The sequence below is a fragment of the Zingiber officinale genome, chromosome 4B (assembly GCF_018446385.1).
Source record: "Zingiber officinale cultivar Zhangliang chromosome 4B, Zo_v1.1, whole genome shotgun sequence".
NCBI lineage: Eukaryota > Viridiplantae > Streptophyta > Magnoliopsida > Zingiberales > Zingiberaceae > Zingiber > Zingiber officinale.
Genome location: NC_055993.1, coordinates 50,793,341 through 50,811,761, shown reverse-complemented (window position 1 = coordinate 50,811,761; position 18,421 = coordinate 50,793,341). Strand labels below are relative to the sequence as shown.

The window sequence follows — 18,421 nt, the reverse complement described above, 5'->3', positions numbered from 1 at the left end:
TCTCTTCCTCCTACGAGTAGGATGGTTTCAATATAAGATAAATTTATACTGCAACATACCAAAAATTTGATATACTAAAACTTCAATATATCAAAAAATTTAATATATCAAAAAACATAAATCTCATACTAGTAATCTGAAATTGCGCCAAACATGCATTTTGTCCCCATATTTTAATATTTTTTGATATATTGAAATACCGAAAAATTATAAATTTCATACCAACACCAAAAATTTCAATACAATATTATATACCATACTAAAATTTTTGAGATACTAAAATTTTCAGAATAAATAATATATATGAATATGGTATATACGATATACTAAAATTTTTAATATTTTTCCTAACCTACAGGAATCTTCAACCATCGACGCTAAGATGGTCAAAATTCTGACTGCCTATTTCCAAATTGATTGAACCATGAGCTCTTCTTCAATTATGCAAGTCATAAAAAGACAATCTTCTTGTATTTCAAAGAAATTCATGATTGTTTATCATTGATAGGGGTACATAAAACCTTAAGAAAATATATTACAGCTTCAAAACTATTTTTGACTACATCGACAAGCCATTGTGCCAATCAACCAACTTAGAACAAAGATCATCTTGATTTTTTCCGCCAGTGTTCAGTAGGAGTAATACCTTTTGAAATCTAAGTTCAATCTAAGCTCAGTGGTAGCAAATTTCCTGGGGCAAACTAATAACATACTCATCGCTCTTATGAGGGTCCCAAAGTTTAATCAGTGTACACCGCATGTTGTTTATAGTTACAGTTCATATACAAAATGAAAAGTGAAAACACAGCGTTCCACCATAACTTACCACTCTTTTGACTATCAAAATTAATATGGAATGAGATTGAAAAATGATTCTCTTCTGCTTAGGCAGAGTTACATGCATCATTTATAAATATGGTACCGCTACAACAATGGACCTCTCCAGTGATGATGCTACAGTATGTTATTTACAATGATGTGCCGCTAGCTGTTACTGGTTCTAATCTTGTAGACTGTCAAATATCCTGTTTGAAAAGATTTTTGAAAACAAGCTGTTATTCATCGATAGAACTCTTCCGCATCACTAGAGCCAGTATTAGTACCATGGAGAAAGAAAAGCATACCATTACAATGCAAAGTCAATGTTTGACGCTAGAAAAACAAAGTGCCACTTCAGCTTGTGCTTGGAGTTCTCCCAAGGCTTTCACAACTTCTTCCCGGTTGATTATTTTCTCATTATCCTCTTTAAGCAATTTCCTTAATCTGTGCCCACGAAAAGGAACAGATATAAATGAAGTAAATCACAGAATATAGTTTCAAATAGCATTTAGGGAGATAAACATGAGAACTAAATTAACACAGAAAAGGAAGATGAGCATTAAAACAGTATATAGAGCAAGGACACGGGCACTGATCAAGCGAGCAACACTGGAATGTTTAAGTATCACTTGGTGCCTATAGCAAGTGAGGGTTATCCTCCTTTCAATTCTCTAAACCCCTTTTCAATTGTGTTAGATTATTTTTTAACATGAGGTAGTTATCCTCCTTTCTCCATTAATGTCATACTAATTTTGTTTGATTTGAGGGTTCGATTTGGTGTCTCACATCAATTGGTACAGCAACTCTCTGGTAATTCAATTATTATAAGAGCCGGACTTCTAATTCACTATTCAATACTTAGCATCCCTTGCACCATTTCATCCAAGTCTCTCCTTCAACATCCACTCCGTATTCACAAGCTACCCACCTTTGCAGCAACAAGGAATTAACATCCCTCCAGCAACAAGAATCTTCTCATGACTCCTTAAATGAGCCCTTTGATGTTGTAATCTAAGAATCTGTTGTTATTTTTACTATTTCAAAAGTGAAAGACCCTTAATTAAACCTCAACCCCTAATTGAACAAGAGGACATTTATAATCGACTTTTATCGTGGAACACTCAACTTTTTATTACAAGTGATCCCAGACCTAGGACATAAAAACCCCTAAGCAAACTCTAATACCTAACTCCAAAAGAGCCCCTTGATAAATTACCCTATTCATAAAGTATTCAACATGACCTTAATCATATAATTGCTAGAATTCTTGTTGTATTTAATGACCCTTATCACCTAAAAAGCACCCTAATGATCCTTTTCTTGACTTCCCAAAAGACCCTTAATGATCCTTTACTTGAGCCTCCCAAGGAACACCCACAATCTTTTAATTCAAGTATTCTTAAGAACCAACTAACAGTCCTTTATTTAACGTCCCTAAGACCCCTTAATATCTTTTGCTTAAGCTTTCTCAAGAGCTCTCTAATAATCCTTTACTTAAGCCGCCTTAAAAAACCTCTTAATAATCCTCTACATGAGTCGTCTCTCTAATGTAACCACCTCCTAAAAAATACTTATTTGACTATCTTTTATTTCAGTCTTCTGGAAAGCACTCTAACAAATTCATCATATTTAAGGTTTTCACAAGCTATTGACCATAACCCAAGCCTAAGATCTAAAAGAGCAAGAGTAGGAACAAAAATTGAAAAAAATTGCTGATAAGACATTGATGGGTATGTGTCCATTCTTAGTAATTTTTTGACTTAAAGCTCGTCAACATATTGATTTGATTTCTTTGTCTATTTCTATCTATAAAATTGAGTTCTACTAGGTATATGAGAGAAACATATGTCGACGCTAGGAGGAATAAGTTGAGTAATGATTGTTCCAAAAAAACATATGGATGCACCTTGTAGAAAAAAAAACATATATATATATATATATATATATATATATATATATATATATATATATTCTTTAGCCTTAAAAATCCAGTAAATAGTGCTACAAAAGCATTTGCAATCATCATTCACACTATGAAAAAGAATGAATTTTGCATGGTTATTTAATTTATCAATTTATTTTAATATTACTTTAATTTTTCAAATAAAGAGTATGGTAAATTAGTGAGAGGCATTCGAGCCTTCATCTTTCCATTTTGACTTTGTCACAAAGGAACCATAGAGAAGACATCCACCTCTAGTTGAGAAGAATACTTCCACTTAGTTTAAAGGAAGACTTAAACAGAAGAGAAAAAAGTCAATACTTAAACTCACAAGAATCAAAATCAGAAAGCGACATGGGTTTCTCACATATTGAAGACACAACTGAGAAAAACACGAAGAAATCATGATCAACAGACTTAGTATTATCATTACTACTTTTGCGGAAACGATGACAAGAAAGAAGTTGATAACTCACCTGAAGTCAATTTCTTCTCAGTTCGAGAGAACATCACACTTAACAGTTTAAATCCTATTTTAAATTATTAAGATGTTTAAATTTTTATAGTTGATTATATTTCTTGAAAGAGAATTTTGCGAACCATTGAGACTTTTAAGGAAAAATTTTTACAATTTATTGTAGGTGAAATAAGTCATATTTTTATAAAGAACAAATCTCATTGTCAATTTACTTTATAAAAGGGGTCAGAATCTCACGTATTAGATTCATCCTTTTGCTAATAATATTTACCTGTTTGGTGAATTGAGTTGTTCGGGTTTTCTTTTACGGTGCAATTTTCCATGCTACATCAATGCGCCATAAGATTAGTTGTCCATTGATCTCAACTCTACATAAAATCTTTAACTCCTGTACTTTCCTCAATTCAAGTTTTGAAGTTACAGTTTCGATGGGCCATAAGGTTATTTGTCTATCCATCTTAATTACTAAATCGCTTATTGAAATTACATTTCATATATTTAGTTTTAATTCTACTTAACTTGAAATCTTTACATTTATAGTTCTTTCAGTTCAAGTTTCAATATTATTTTATTTACACTCATCATTTAGCATAATATTACTTATGAATAGCATCTAGAAAGGAAGATTATCTCTAGTTTCTAAAGTACAAAAGCAATTATTTTAACTATAATTGGTTAAATTGAATAGTAGATATATATAGTTAATTGAGTTCAAGTCAATTATTCTACATGGCTTAATTATTCAATCCTTTTACTAATGTTAAAACTACATTTCATATATACATCATATTCAATTTTAGTTTTTAAGTTTCACCATTATCCCAGCTCGAATTTATCCTATGCACACTCTTGATTAGCACAACATCATCTGAAGATAATAAAAATTATAACTATAATCATTATAAAGTTTGTTATTTTACTCTATCAAAAAATAGAAATCAATATAAAATATGAGTACAATGTAACAAAAGAAAAACAGAGATTTTAATCTAAGAAGACAGTAGATATTACCTTTGGACAATAGCTGTATCTCCATGGCCAGTAGAAATAATTAACAGTGTGTTTTTAGGCAATGCATTGTGTAGCTTTTGTACTTTATCATTAATCCCAGATAGAATGTCAGTCAATTCTGAGCTTACTGAACCATAACTTATGGCTGCCCTGGCTGACTTTTTTTTACATGTCAGGGATGATATAACCTCAGCAACTCGATACTGTAACCTTTCAACATCCTGAGCTTGCTTCTGAAAATAAGAGAATAAGCTCGTAAAGCGGGTCCAGATAAAGCTTACTTTATCATTCTTGACCTGAAATGAGAAATCAAAATGAGATATACTTTTGATTTAACAATGTAGCAAGAATGAAGTCAGATGCAAGAACTAATATTTTGAACCTGTTTTATAGCTTTAGAAAGTGACTCAGAATCTGATGCTACTGGAATTGTATTGCATAATTCATCGGAATACTTCCTAAGTATAGAAATATCATCAATGAGAGAACAAGTTTTCCCATTTTGATGCAAAATAGAAACAAGTTTTCTACGAGTGACTTGTGGGGGAGAGCCAAAATCAGGTCCTGGTGCAACAGAAGCTAAGTATATCAGCTACTCAAAACAATAGATTATCAAAATGGAAACACCCTTTAAAAGGTAAAATAATGGACTTGGAACAAATTTCTGACATTTGTCTTTAAAAACTGAAACAATCAGTACAAATGCAATGAATGCATGACAATTCAATTATATCAACCTCAAAGGAACATAAATTCAGCCAACAACAAGCAGTTCAAATGATTACAAGCCCAAAAAAGACTCTTAACAGACAGCTCTACTTCAAAATTTACATTAAAATTTGCAAATTTGTACCAGATTATACAGAATTTGGAACTCTGGCTACAGCACATGAAAATATCCCTTCAAAAAGAGAAATTTTAAAGGTGGCTTTAACTCATAAGCAAACCAAATCATTAGCAGAACTTACCCTCATATATTAAACACTTAAAATCATCTCCTTGCATACAACAAGAAACCATGCTAGTTCCAAATATTTGGGATCTACTATATCAATCTTATCCCTTCATTGAACTCTATGCAGGCTTATAGGTTTATATCTTTAGCTATTTGGATCTACTATATAAACTATCTCTACATTGTATGCAGGCTAATATCCCTTGCTATCTTGATCTCTTAAAACTTCATGCAATTGCATAAACTAGAAATACTCAAGTAAAAAAAAGACCACTCAAAATATTGCTTGCTACAGGCACAATACAAATCACGATTCAAGTGTAATTCAGTGTCAGTCGTCATGACCATAATGTATTATTGTGATCGCTAACCAATACCAATACTAGTCGACACATGTAAATGTTATTGTAATTCCCTTGCTAACACAATTTTGAAAATACTAACTGAGGTAGAGTCTATCGCAGCTGAAACTGATCAAGATAGGCTCATCTAGTGATTCATCATTCAAGTCTATCTACAGGGTCAAATGAAGAAGATCAAACAATAAAAAGAGAAGAGGGGAAGCACCAACCAAGGCACCAGTAACAACCAAAAAGAGTGACACCAAAGTAAAATGACTTAATTTGTATCAATATCTTCTACTTGTGTCTATTCTAGCTCTAGTTGCCTAGTTCAAGTCTTAACTTTTATTGTTTAACAGAGATATATTTATAAACACATGGAGAAACCAATTTCAATATTAGATATCTTGAGATCATCATTTAAACTGGTCTTAGAAAATTAGGGTTGACCTCACTAGGATGCTACATGATCCAATATTCTCATCTAATGTGCTACCCTCATTTTGATATATATATTCATTATCAAAAATATATGTAATATTTTTGTATCTTTCTATTCTTAATTTAAATTCAATTAACTTTCAAATTTATAGGCTTGTATTTGGAGGTAACCAAGCTAAGTAGATTATCGTTCAACAAAATGGATCTTATCATACTTTGAAGCAAGGGTGCCAAGTTTTGTCACAGTACATTACTTGTCTGGACAGAGTTCAAAACGCCAACATGGGAAGCTTGATACAATTACCCAACTCCAGAATGTCATCTACCATCAACTTTGTTCTGAAAAACCACAAGTATGTCACCATACTATAGTTAACAAAAAAAAAAAAAAATACTCTAAGCTCATTATAATTGGTAGGCTTAGACCGCAGGCATCTAGTTAATGCAGTTGTTTCAACCTCAACAAGCTCAAAAATTTCCATTTTAACAGCAAATCCATGAGGCCGAGAGTACCTTAATACTTGTGGTAAGACCATGCTACATGAAACCCCAAAATCACCTTTAGTAGAGGTTATTAACCCATAATTCATACTCAGCTAGATCATAATCCAAGAAATGGAATTACCAAGAAAGGAGAAATAATAGTGATTCCTATCTAGGTGGTCTTAAGCCCCCACTATACTACATATTTGAATTGAACAACTCAATTCAAACCAGGATCAAAACACATGGAAGATAGATGAAATAACTAGCGCAACCAATAGAAGGTATTGTCAAACAGTCCCACTATCCTTTAGAAGAGATATAGCAAACATGCTTTCAAAAGGTTAACTAAAATGTACACCATTCAGTTACATAAGCATTTAGTAACTGACAAACAATACTATTTCATATAAATGATAACAGATAAGTGACTCGCTGATTCAATGTACCATTTCTAATCTTCAGAAGTGCCAAATCCATAGCAGTTTTTGCATCCTCAATACTATCATGCCCATTTCCTGAAGCCTGAATCTCTCGCGAAAGAAATTTCCGAGATAGAACTCGTAGAGCTGTCTTGTAGCCACCAGGCCGGTGCTTGTACAAAATAGCAGTATCAATTACCAATTCATGAGATATCTTCAATGCTAAAAGGTCATTCTCAAGAGAATGCCCAACAAGAATCGTTTCTTTGTTCACAAGCTTCAGGAAGTCTCCCTACAAATCAAATACCCAGCAGCTAAATCAATTTTTAAAAATACAAATAAAGACAGTAACAGTTGACAAACTTTTGAAACTGAAACAATATGCAAATCATATTATCGAAGTTAGGAATTTAACCAGAGAACAATAGACATTTCTGTTAGACCTGAATATCCCCAAGTGTTGTTGTCACACCATTTAACATCTCACCAGTAATTCCACTAAACCTGCATGAGTTAAAACCTTACTTTCTGGAAAAAGGACTAATGTCATTAAAAAGAAAATAAGTGCAGGATATAAACCCATAGAATAAGCAACATAAATGGCATATTACTAAATATTATGACTTATACAATCACAACCAACTTTAAAAATCTTCTTGAAATTTAAAAATGGTGCAAGTGAACAGCTTCTCCTTGATATAATTGGAAGTTTTTTCACTGCAGAGAAGTGCATATAAGGATCCTTTGCTATAGGAAATCTGTTAACGATGCTGCAAGAGTCATCATTAACAAATAAATAATGACTTTGTGCTTTATGCAGATTCTTTCAGATGGGTCATTATTATATATCCTTAACCTTTTCTTCGTACACCACTACTCCTAAAATATTTAGTAAAAAGCCAAGGGAAACTAAATGAGTCATTCTAAAGAATACTTTTCAAAATTCATAGAGATTTTCTTTTCATAAGGTTAATAGAACAATCCTATTGAGTGCTTATTATGTGGATTTTAGTTATAAGAAAGAATATTATCAAAATAAGCAGCAAAAGACTTCCCAATGAAAGAGCGTCGAGCTAAATTCATTGCCTGCATGAAAGTGATCAGGGTTGGTATTCAATGCTCCCAAGTGGTAAGGTATAAACACTTGGGAGCATCAAGTGTTTAGGTGAACTCGGATTGCTCAGGGACTCAACACAGTCTGGTTGTTTTGTTCCATTGGATGACTTGACATGGTCAAATTGGTTGAATTGTGCTTAATGGTTCGGAGGATGAGGTGAAATCAAATGCAAGCAAAGATGAATGGCAGAGTAACTAAGTGATTGAAGGCCTTACAAGGTGTAATCTAGAATGAGGAGTATGAAGCGGTTGTTGGTTTGATGGATTGATGCCCTAATGGGGGATAAACATCATAGGTGACGCTTGAAAGAACACTTAGAGAAGCTTAGAGAGCTTGGTGCATCCAAAGGACCAACGACCTAATGCAATATGAAATCGTGGGTGAGGCATGAAGGATAGCATGATGGAGCAAGCTTTGAGGGATTAGTGCACCCAATGGACTAAGGATTTGACACAAGGTGGGCTTTAGGGTGATGAAGAGCATCAACAATATTGAAGACTTGGAAGCATAAGAGTTGTGAGAGATTAAAGTGATGTGTAGTATGGGGCTTTCAATTTTAGACAAAATCAACAAAATTGATGTGGGTACACAGGTAGGAGTAGAGTAGCTAATGGTTTGGTTGAAGCATTCAAACGAAGAATAACAACTCAACAAATATAGTTAGAGCTTGAATGCTTTGATCAAAACTTATGTGTAGGCTTAAGGTGAGGTAATTCAAGTGAAGGAGTGATCTCTGTGCAAATTTAGTTGACTAGAGATGAGCAAAAGGGTTTGAGGGGCATAATTTTTCATTGACTGCCTAGTTATTTGTTGGTCACATATCAACTACTCTTATAGTTGAATCAACTAGAAATTATTCTTGACAACTCGAGGCGAGAAAAATAAAGCTGTTTGACAACATCTATAAAAGATTTTGGAGAGCTTTAAGCTAGAAATATTCATAAAAATTGTTGTTGTGTGCTACCAATGCTCAATGGTTTCCAGGATCTTGAACAAGGTTGAAGGCATCAACTCAAGCTTAGTAATCCCTCTTGTATTTATTAGCTTTTATTATTCGTTGTATTTGAGAAGAGTGATCCTAATGTTCAGATTGTAAGAGATTTACTCCATAAAGGGGTAATTTAGTTAGGGGTGGCACATCGGATCTGTCATAGGTTGTGGAGTAGGAGTGGAATCTCCTAACCACATAAAACTAAATGTGTTGGCATTGCTCTATTTGTTTCTATTATATTTTTGCTTAATCTAAACTTAGATGCTTGATCATATTATTTGAGCAAGTATGCTAAATTAGATGAACTTATCTAGATTCATAAAGTTTACAGAAGTCTGACTCTAAAAAAGTCAGCACATTTTTGTTCAAGAAACCTCAATATGCATTGCATCAACAAATTATTGCATCGAGATGACCTACATGGAAGAGTTACAACTTCAAAAAGAGTGCATTTATGTACTGATCAAAAGGGTAATTGAGCTACTAATATTACAAGGTTATGATTTTAATAACTATGCAAATAATCAAATTAGGGACAACTGACACAAGACACCATTTTTAGCTAAATAAAATTCAACTCCATGACATCTATGTACTACCTAGTATTATAATCCAGGATATTGTTGAAAGGTTTAACTAGTTTGTCAAGCACCACCTGGGAAGAAAAAAAATTGGGTCAGTTCATATTATTATTTGTGTAGAATAGAAAACATAGCATCAAAAATCAAGGATGGCATGACAAAGAAATTAGAGCAAAAGTACCATCCATAAAGTGATAGAGTATGACAATATGATAGTTCGTAATCACAGGATTCATGTCATTAAATCAAAATTTATATTATAAAAGACATTTTGATAATATAGCTCATATTCTTTATCTCATTACATTGTTCAAGGAAAGCATAGGTGTGAGGATTAGACACTGTGAACCCAACTCCCAACTCCTTAAAGTGAGATTATAACTATAAGGATAACAATATGATTTTCTTTTGTTCAATTCAGTAACACTCATGGTTTTTGTAAGTAAAAGATAATGTGATGGTTACAAGAGAAAAGAACTTAATATTATGCTACCATAAAGCATTTTGATAAACATAAATCTTCTTTTATGTTATTATTTGTTTTGAATCTTACAATTTTGTAAGTGCAAATTTACCTAGAAGGAAAATGAGCAGATGGATAATAGAGAGAATGAATTTCTAAAATTTTCTATCCTTTGTATTACTAACATTCAGAGAGAGGCTGGAAAACCATATACATGAGGCATCTCTCTCATCCACCATTTTGATTTTGCCAAAGCAGGCAGCAATCAAATCCCTCTTACTCAACAAGATATACCAACCAAAGTCTCCTTGTGAAACAATATCCACCCGCAACTCTAAAATGCTAACCAACCTTGCAAGGGTCAGAGCCACAAGAAATAAACCTCATCCTCAAAACCCAACACTAGACACATAAATACCAAACTTGTGGGTCGATCAGTCTAGGCAAGCAGGAAAGATCCATCAATGTGGGTCGAGACATCTCAGCCGGTAAGTCAGTCTAACAGGCTTAGTGAGCCAATTGATTCAGCCATATCAAGGCTTGACACTTCAGGCTATTTGAACTCGGAGGTCTAGTAGGTCAAACGAGTCAATAAAACAAGATTGGTTGGTTGTGTAGAATGCACAAAATAAGCCAGCAAGCCAAACAGGTAGAATAGGTCGGATACACAAGGAAGTTTAGGCCAACCAAGCAGGTTGGTCGGGTCGGACAAACCAATCGGGCAGGACAAGCAAGCCAATTTAGTTAGGGGGATAATTGGGTCACACATGCAAACTGGGAAAAATTAAATGTCCAACTATAAACCCAACGCATTAAGAACCCAACTTGAAGCCCACTGAGGTTGTGCTTATAAGGATAGCAACATGGTTTTCTTTTACCCAATTTGGCATAGCTCACAGTTTTTATGAGGATAAGATGATATGACATTTGTAAGAGCTATGAACATGATATTTAACCGCATGTAAGACATGGAAATTCATGGATAAGACATGACAATGCTAAAAGGAGATAGCAACAGGGTATTTGATGAGATGAGATGACACTTGTAAGAGAGAACATGATATTTAACCATATGTAAGCCATTGTAATTCATGGATAAGACATGACAAAGCTAAAAGGAGATAGACTCAGATCCTCAATTTGAAATCTCCCGATCTTCAAGATTTCACACAGCCGCCATTATTGCCATGGGTTTCAACTTGCCTTTGTAAATCTTCAATCGTCATCATGTCTTGAACACTACCGTCCACAGTGCTTGCCTTCCTCAATCAAAACCTTATTGCAACCGCGACCACGATCACGACGACCCTCCATTGAACCTAACGCTCGACTTCCTCAATCAGACACTGCCGACTTCGATACCAATTGATGTCGGGCAGGATAGAGAGACAAGACAGGAAGGAAAATTGGGGAGAAAGCAAGAAGAGAACCCGAAAAAATACCAAAGAGAACCCATCGTTTGCTAAAAAAGAAAACTTTATTAATAATTGAGTGATGATTCCTCATACAACTATATATGCATTTATATAGACTCTGAACCCTAAGACTAAAAAAGGAAAGAAATCCTGAAATATGGACCTCAATTTCAATCTTACAGAGAAAGAAAAGATATCTTTCCAAAAAAAATCAATTGATAGAAATTAAAATTAACATAACAGGATACTGATATAAACAAACTAGGACCCAAAAATATAAGAAATACCAAAATTACCCTAAATACCATGAAAATAGTAAAAATAGCAAAGATGCCCCTGCCTAAACGGTAGAATTTGAGTTCAAAATTTGGTGGTTACGGGTTCCCCTTATCAACCATTTGAAGTTTGGATTGATCCTGCATCAATTTTCCTCCTCTTGCTGCCCTGACAATTGCAACCACCAACCAGCTGCTTTTGGCAAAGCCAAGAACAGACCGATGGTTTACCTTCCTTATTTTCTAAACCTCCTAATATCCTTGAACGAAGATGTTCGTATATTGGCCAATTAAAGGTGAGAATTGGTGAATATGGTTGACATTGGGAAATGACTAATTATATCAGACGATATGGTGTTTATGGTTGATTATTTAGGGCTGATTTGTTAGGGTGTTTCACCTACCTTATTTCATCAATTAAGGGAAAGGGTAGATATCCTATTTAATTTTATTATATTAGTATTTTAGGTTGGTGTGTCTATTTTAAGAAGAAAAAATGTTGTTTGATAGTAGTAGATATCTCGTTTAAAAATTTAAATTATATCGAGGTAGTGGAATTTAGATTGGATCTATATTCTTCGACTATAGTTGATTTTAAGATTTTTGTGTTATTATCATTACTAGAGACTTATTAAGATTGGATCTATCTACTTCGAATATAGTTAATTTTAAGATTTTTTATGTCATTATCGTTATTAGAGATTTATTTTAAATTTTTTAAGTTATTTTTCATATTGTATTTGTAGTACACATTTGAGTTAAGCACATAAGGTAGTGGTCGCGAGGGGTCGCTTGCGGTTAGTATCTAGTTGTACGAGAAGAGTATAGCACTGATAGGACTTTGGCCCATACATGAGATGATGTTATTAATTGAGGACATTGGCTCAAGTTATTTTTTAGTGGATTTATTGGTGATCAATTTATTAGATATATATTATTGGTGATAGGTTTATTGTATGAAAATTTAAACGAAAATGATAATTAAAAATTATCTTAATTTGTGATAAAAGATGATAATAATAATTGTGATTTTAAATATTAACAAATAATTATAATAGAATGATACTTTACTATATATATATATTGAAGAACTTGTGCTTAGGGCTGTAAACGAGCCGAGCCGAGCCAAGCTTTGGGGTGTTCAAGCTTGTTTGATAAGGTAACCGAGCCGAGCCGAGCCGAGCTTAAAATGAACCAAGCTTTTGAAATGAGTGTTCAAGCTTGGCTTGGTTTATTTTTTATGAGCTTGAGCTTGTTTGAAGCTTGGCTTGAGCTTGGTTCGTTTAGATGTTATCAAGCTCTCAATTCAAGCTTGGCTTGAGCTTGATTCGAGCTTGGTTCGAGCTTGGCTTGAGCTTGGTTCGAGCTTGGCTTGAGCTTGGTTCGAGCTTGGTTCGTTTAGATGTTATCGAGCTTTCAATTCAAGCTTGTTTGATTGTTTGAAACTTTTAGTTATTTGATTGGTTATTGAGCTTGGAAATTTAAATTTATTTATTTATTTTATTTTATTTTATTATTTATTTAGCATATTGAAAAGAGTTTTATTAATGAATATGGTTCGTGAACATTGTTCACGAACGTTGTTCACGAACGTTAACGAGCTGTTCAAGCTTGTTTGTTTAATCAATCTTGTGTATATTGAACGAACATAAACAAGCTCTTACCAAGCCGAACACCAAGCTTGTTCACGAACGTTTGGTTCATTTACAGCCCTAGTTGTGCTTTACTACTTGATTTAGATTAAATGCATCTTTTCAAATTACCTATTTAGCAAATTTATGTTCATCAGAGGAGACCTTTTGAAGTTATATTTGATTTCAAATAGTATTTAGACTTGCACAGAGATCCTCGATTTGCTACTTCGTTTTATTTTGTTGTACTATTTTGTTTCATTCATATGTTCTTCAGTACTATTAGATTTTATGTACAAAAATGATAAATATACATGCCTAGTTTGTTGAACTTTTATTGAACTTCTTGATCATCTTGAGTTAATAAATGTTTATATGGCTTTTGGTTTCCCATTATCACATTGTCACCAAGTGTGTACCTCCTAGTAAGTGGAAATTATACCCTAGGGTGTGATATATTAAAAAGTACTATTGGTTTCTCTATTTGAAATTGTAAGGTTTGAAAGTAAAATCACCAAATATGTGTAATATTATTTACCTTAGTTCTTGCTGAGTGTATGATCATTGACTTATATGGTTTTTCAAATATAAAGAGCTGATTTATCCCAATTAAGTAGAGATATGTGCTATGTTAAAAGGTCTCCTAATTCAGTAGTTACACAATATGATTAATTATATTCTAAATCATTTGTTCTCGTACTAATGTCTTGTTATCTTTATTTGTTCACGTAGTTACACAATTTGCTTACTTGGGGCATCACGATAGGCGTCTTGAAATATGCTTTGATACTTGGACACTCCACTTAGCCCATACCTATTTGGACAATGACAATTCAAGTGGACATGTAAGTACTATATTGGATGTGTGAATTTTTTTTAAATGCAGAAGCGTCAGTTGTTAACTCCACCCATGGCGAATAATCTCCGTTATGGCAAGTCCCAAACTCAGATAAAGGAGAGTTGTGTTAGGTTGCTAACCAACACTAAAACAAAGCAAATATTATGTATGGAACCATCAAAGTATAAGCAATGTTAGTTGCTTAAGCAAAATAGTACATGACGTATGTGAGCCAAAACACATAATAAACTAAATTAGTAGAACATCCTATAGTGTACTTTTGATTTTGCGTGGTGAAACTTAAGTAGACCATCTTTTAGTTTAGTCATTCACGGTGTTATTGTAACATAAATAACTCACAAGACCTAATGAACTAAATCTTTAATCTTGGATTCTAAATACTTCTATTCAATATTACTCAACAAAAACAAAACATTCTCAATCAAAAAAAAAAATTTGTTTTGTTAAACAATGAACTCTCTCTCAAAACCCAATCAAATGTTCAGATGTAAACAGTGAAAAAAACCTTGTCCCAAGCAAAGCATTAATCACTCAAACTGATGGAGAGTTATGTATATGATGAATAAACAGTCTAGACGAACTATAAATTTCTACAAGGATTATTGAATCAAATGGTACATAACAATTAAAAGGATATCTGAGGATCAAGACTTGTGTGGTAATGGAAATGAGAACTGATCCTGATGAATATGTTAATACCCAATGTGCCAAAGGGAGCTTAAGGAACTACTTTAAAACATTTGTTATTCAATATCCAATGATATCAAAATCAAAGCTTAAGTTATATAAGAACCAAAGTAGCATTTGTAGATAAGCCTCAGCTAAAAAGACATGCAAATTGGTTCAGGGGAGTAGAAATAATGTAGAAATATATGAACTAATGATCCATTCATCAAATAACTCAAACCAGTCAAACATTAAGGAGAAGACATAATGAATCTGAGAAACTTCCACTATACTTATAATGAAGTTATTAATAAAGATATATTTAATATGATAAGAGTGAACTGCTGAAACAAATGTTTCTAAAATCTTTTAAGATCACTATACCCCCCAAGCTACAAAGAAAAAATTTATAAGATTGTGACATATCCATGGTTTAAAATTTTGACCCGTACTAGAATTTCAGTCGCCGATTGGAAGGATGTGGTTTCAGTATCATATCGTACCATGCTAATGCGGGTACTTTTTTTACCTTTTAAATATAAATGTACTTTTTTTACCTTTTAAATATAAATGTATATTAATTCATTTATATTTGATTATTAAATATGCTCTATATTTCCAGATGTTCAGTTCATATTTTAATATTTTCTACATATTTAAATTTTATAAAAATTATTTAAAAAATAAGTAATTCCTAAAATTCAAAACTAAATCTAAAATTATTTGAAAGGCTCAAAGATAATTAATAAAATTATTTGCAGGATTTAAATTATTTTTTGAATGTATTTGTAAAATTTTAAAATTTATTTGAAATGTTTAAGAATTATATTTATAAAAATAGATTATTTTAAATTTATATTCAATTTTCAATATATATTAAAAAATTAAATTATTTTATAAAATATTTTATTATTTTTAAAATATTTTATAACTACTATTAATAATAATTATAACTATTATATATAATTAATAGTTTATTTATAATTTTAAAAAAAAATGTCACCATAGGGTCGTCGCGACACCATATATAATTAATAATTTATTTATAATTTAAAAAAATGCAACTGGTGCAATCATATGACGGTCAATAAGGGGCCACCGAGCACCTCGACCCCCACGGAGGGTCGTTGCAGCTTGCAAGGTCTCCACGACCTCGCAATCATGATGTCGGTATGTGTCAACGTCAGTCCCATCAGAATGGTAAATATAGCTCATTTCAAACATTAGGCATAATCATCCATATTTATGGGTTAGATTGTCAACTAATTAAGAAAAAGATATTTTAAAATGGTAAGACAATGTGTGAGATTACTGAAAAAAAAATACAATGTTCCAGATCAATTAGGTGTAGCTATAATAGATGATAAAATGAGAGGCAATAAGTTAAGATGATATGGATTATGGATAAGCGTGAAGACAACAAATAGTCTATATAATTCGACAAGTTGACTTAATTAGAATTAAAGATGTGAAAACTAATAGATGCTAAAATGAGAGGCGATTAATTTTTATTGTTATGTTGTTGTTCCACTAAATTTTATGATGAAGTGAGGATGAAGAAAACCCAGAGAATGATCTTCAATTGAACAAATTCTGCAATATCAATTTTTCCAATGATAATCACAATTAGCAATTAGAAAATTGCTAAAAATACACAAGGTGTTGAAACAAAGGCAAAAAAACATATTTGTCACAGATAAAATAAAATAGTAGATGAATAATTAGACTACCTCTCCTTCGACATCCACCAATGTTATTCTTGTGAGTTCAAACCCTTCAGTTGTTACACACTGACAATAACAGCAAAAATGTCAGTTTTGAAATAAGAAACTTAAAGAAAAAAAAATTAATAGCATACACACTCACACCAGAATCAGATATTGAATTAAAAGATATAAAGGAAAATAAGGACAAAAATATTACACAACAAACAAAAAAAGTATAAGATAGGATGAAAATTTTATATCCAAGGTCTGAAAGTACCCATAGCTAATTAGGGTTCTAGGATCAAGCAGGGTCAATACTACAACAATTTCATAATTTGGCAAATAATAGGGCTACCATTAAAGCCTATACAGTGATTTCCCATCAAATGAAACAGATTCAAATTATCTATAGAAAGATAGTAAGGTCAGTTTTGAATGGTTATTCAACTTAGTAGAATATTTCCTAAAATAGTGTTGCTTTAAGTCTCACTATATTTAATAAAAGAGATAATTGCATCAAGTCTAATAAGAAGTTATTATATAGTTCCCATGTGCCCAAGATGGTATAGTCAATTTACAACCAAATTATCAGCTACTATTATCATGCATTAATGGAGTTGTGCTGATAACTTCTAGTGCCTACAATATAATTATGAACTTCACATCAAGGCTGAAAAGATCATTTCTGCAAGTTGGCACAAACAAAATATCTCATTCCAGATTTCCAGACTAATCAGAACATGAAAGGGATCAAGACCAACCCTCACATCTAAACCCTGTTTCCATGAAGAGTCAGTTCATCTGCAACAAACGAATGCAGGAGTTATCCCAATAATCACTCTCTTTCCACAAGGACTTCTACCCCAATAGATGAACACGAGACCAATTGACTCTCAACCATATTTCTTAATGAGTGAGGCTTCCTCTAGGTCAAGTAATCGAGGTGAGGCAAGTACATGGCAGTTTTTCTACTTGTGAAGCTTCTCCAACTCTAGCAATGCAATGTGAGGCGAAACAAGAACAAACTAACTAGTTTTTTTTTCTCCTTGACAAGAAGGGACATGAGATCAAGACAACTGGAATTTCCCCTCCTAACTCATGACTAGAGCCATGTGTTGGCACAACATTGAAATAGTATTCTTATGGTCGAGGACCAATACCCTTGGCTCAAGAACCTTGCTTTACTACATGGCCCATGGCAAGTCTATACCTAGCTAACCTGTTGGTTATATAAACCTACTTTTCCATTTTCTACGTTTCTTACATATCTATGTGACTGCTATCTCAAACATGAAACAAATTACAAGTGCAGTAGAATCCGCCTTGGATACACATGATAGATCAGCTCTGTAAGGTTACTATCTTATGGATTGAAGTATATTCCTAGCAAAAGGAATGGCTATAATTGCATGTGGATCTACACTGTTTCCACATAATCTTAGAGCCAAAAATTAATATTTCAAAGAAAATGTGGCAAAAGGCGATTCGCTCACCCTAGCGCCCCCACCAACCCGTCCCTAGGCTAACAAGGAGGAAGTAAATCATAAGTGGTTACGGGTGCAGTGGCCAAGGCATGGGGGAAGGCATGCTCAAACACGCCGAGTTTCGACCCAATGACCTAATGTGGCAACACCCCATGTCTCAACCACCACACCGCCCAAGGGGACAATACTTGGAGACAATGCTAGTGCAACAGATAGCTTAGCAACTTTCTTCTATAATGATATATTTATGTTACAAGAACAAAGTACATGAAGTTAGCATAAGAGGACAGTAATCTATAGTCATATAGTCATATCCAATTTCAATGAACAAGAAAATTTTA

General features: G+C 33.0%; 1 protein-coding gene across 2 annotated transcripts in view; it reads right to left on the bottom strand.

Moving 5' to 3' along the window:
• Positions 1 to 739: 739 nt before the first annotated feature.
• LOC121975043 (small RNA degrading nuclease 5-like) overlaps positions 740 to 18,421 on the bottom strand; it is a 34,810-nt gene continuing 17,128 nt past the window's right edge. For both annotated transcript variants that reach the window (XM_042526407.1, XM_042526408.1), the window contains 8 exons: positions 16,621 to 16,680; positions 9,600 to 9,655; positions 7,336 to 7,396; positions 6,920 to 7,184; positions 4,633 to 4,814; positions 4,251 to 4,546; positions 1,125 to 1,263; positions 740 to 1,025 (listed from right to left, as the gene is read on the bottom strand). In XM_042526407.1, the coding sequence (XP_042382341.1) occupies positions 1,140 to 1,263; positions 4,251 to 4,546; positions 4,633 to 4,814; positions 6,920 to 7,184; positions 7,336 to 7,396; positions 9,600 to 9,655; positions 16,621 to 16,680 (1,044 nt within the window). In that variant the 3' untranslated portion in view covers positions 740 to 1,025; positions 1,125 to 1,139. The remainder of the gene's footprint in view (positions 1,026 to 1,124; positions 1,264 to 4,250; positions 4,547 to 4,632; positions 4,815 to 6,919; positions 7,185 to 7,335; positions 7,397 to 9,599; positions 9,656 to 16,620; positions 16,681 to 18,421) is intronic.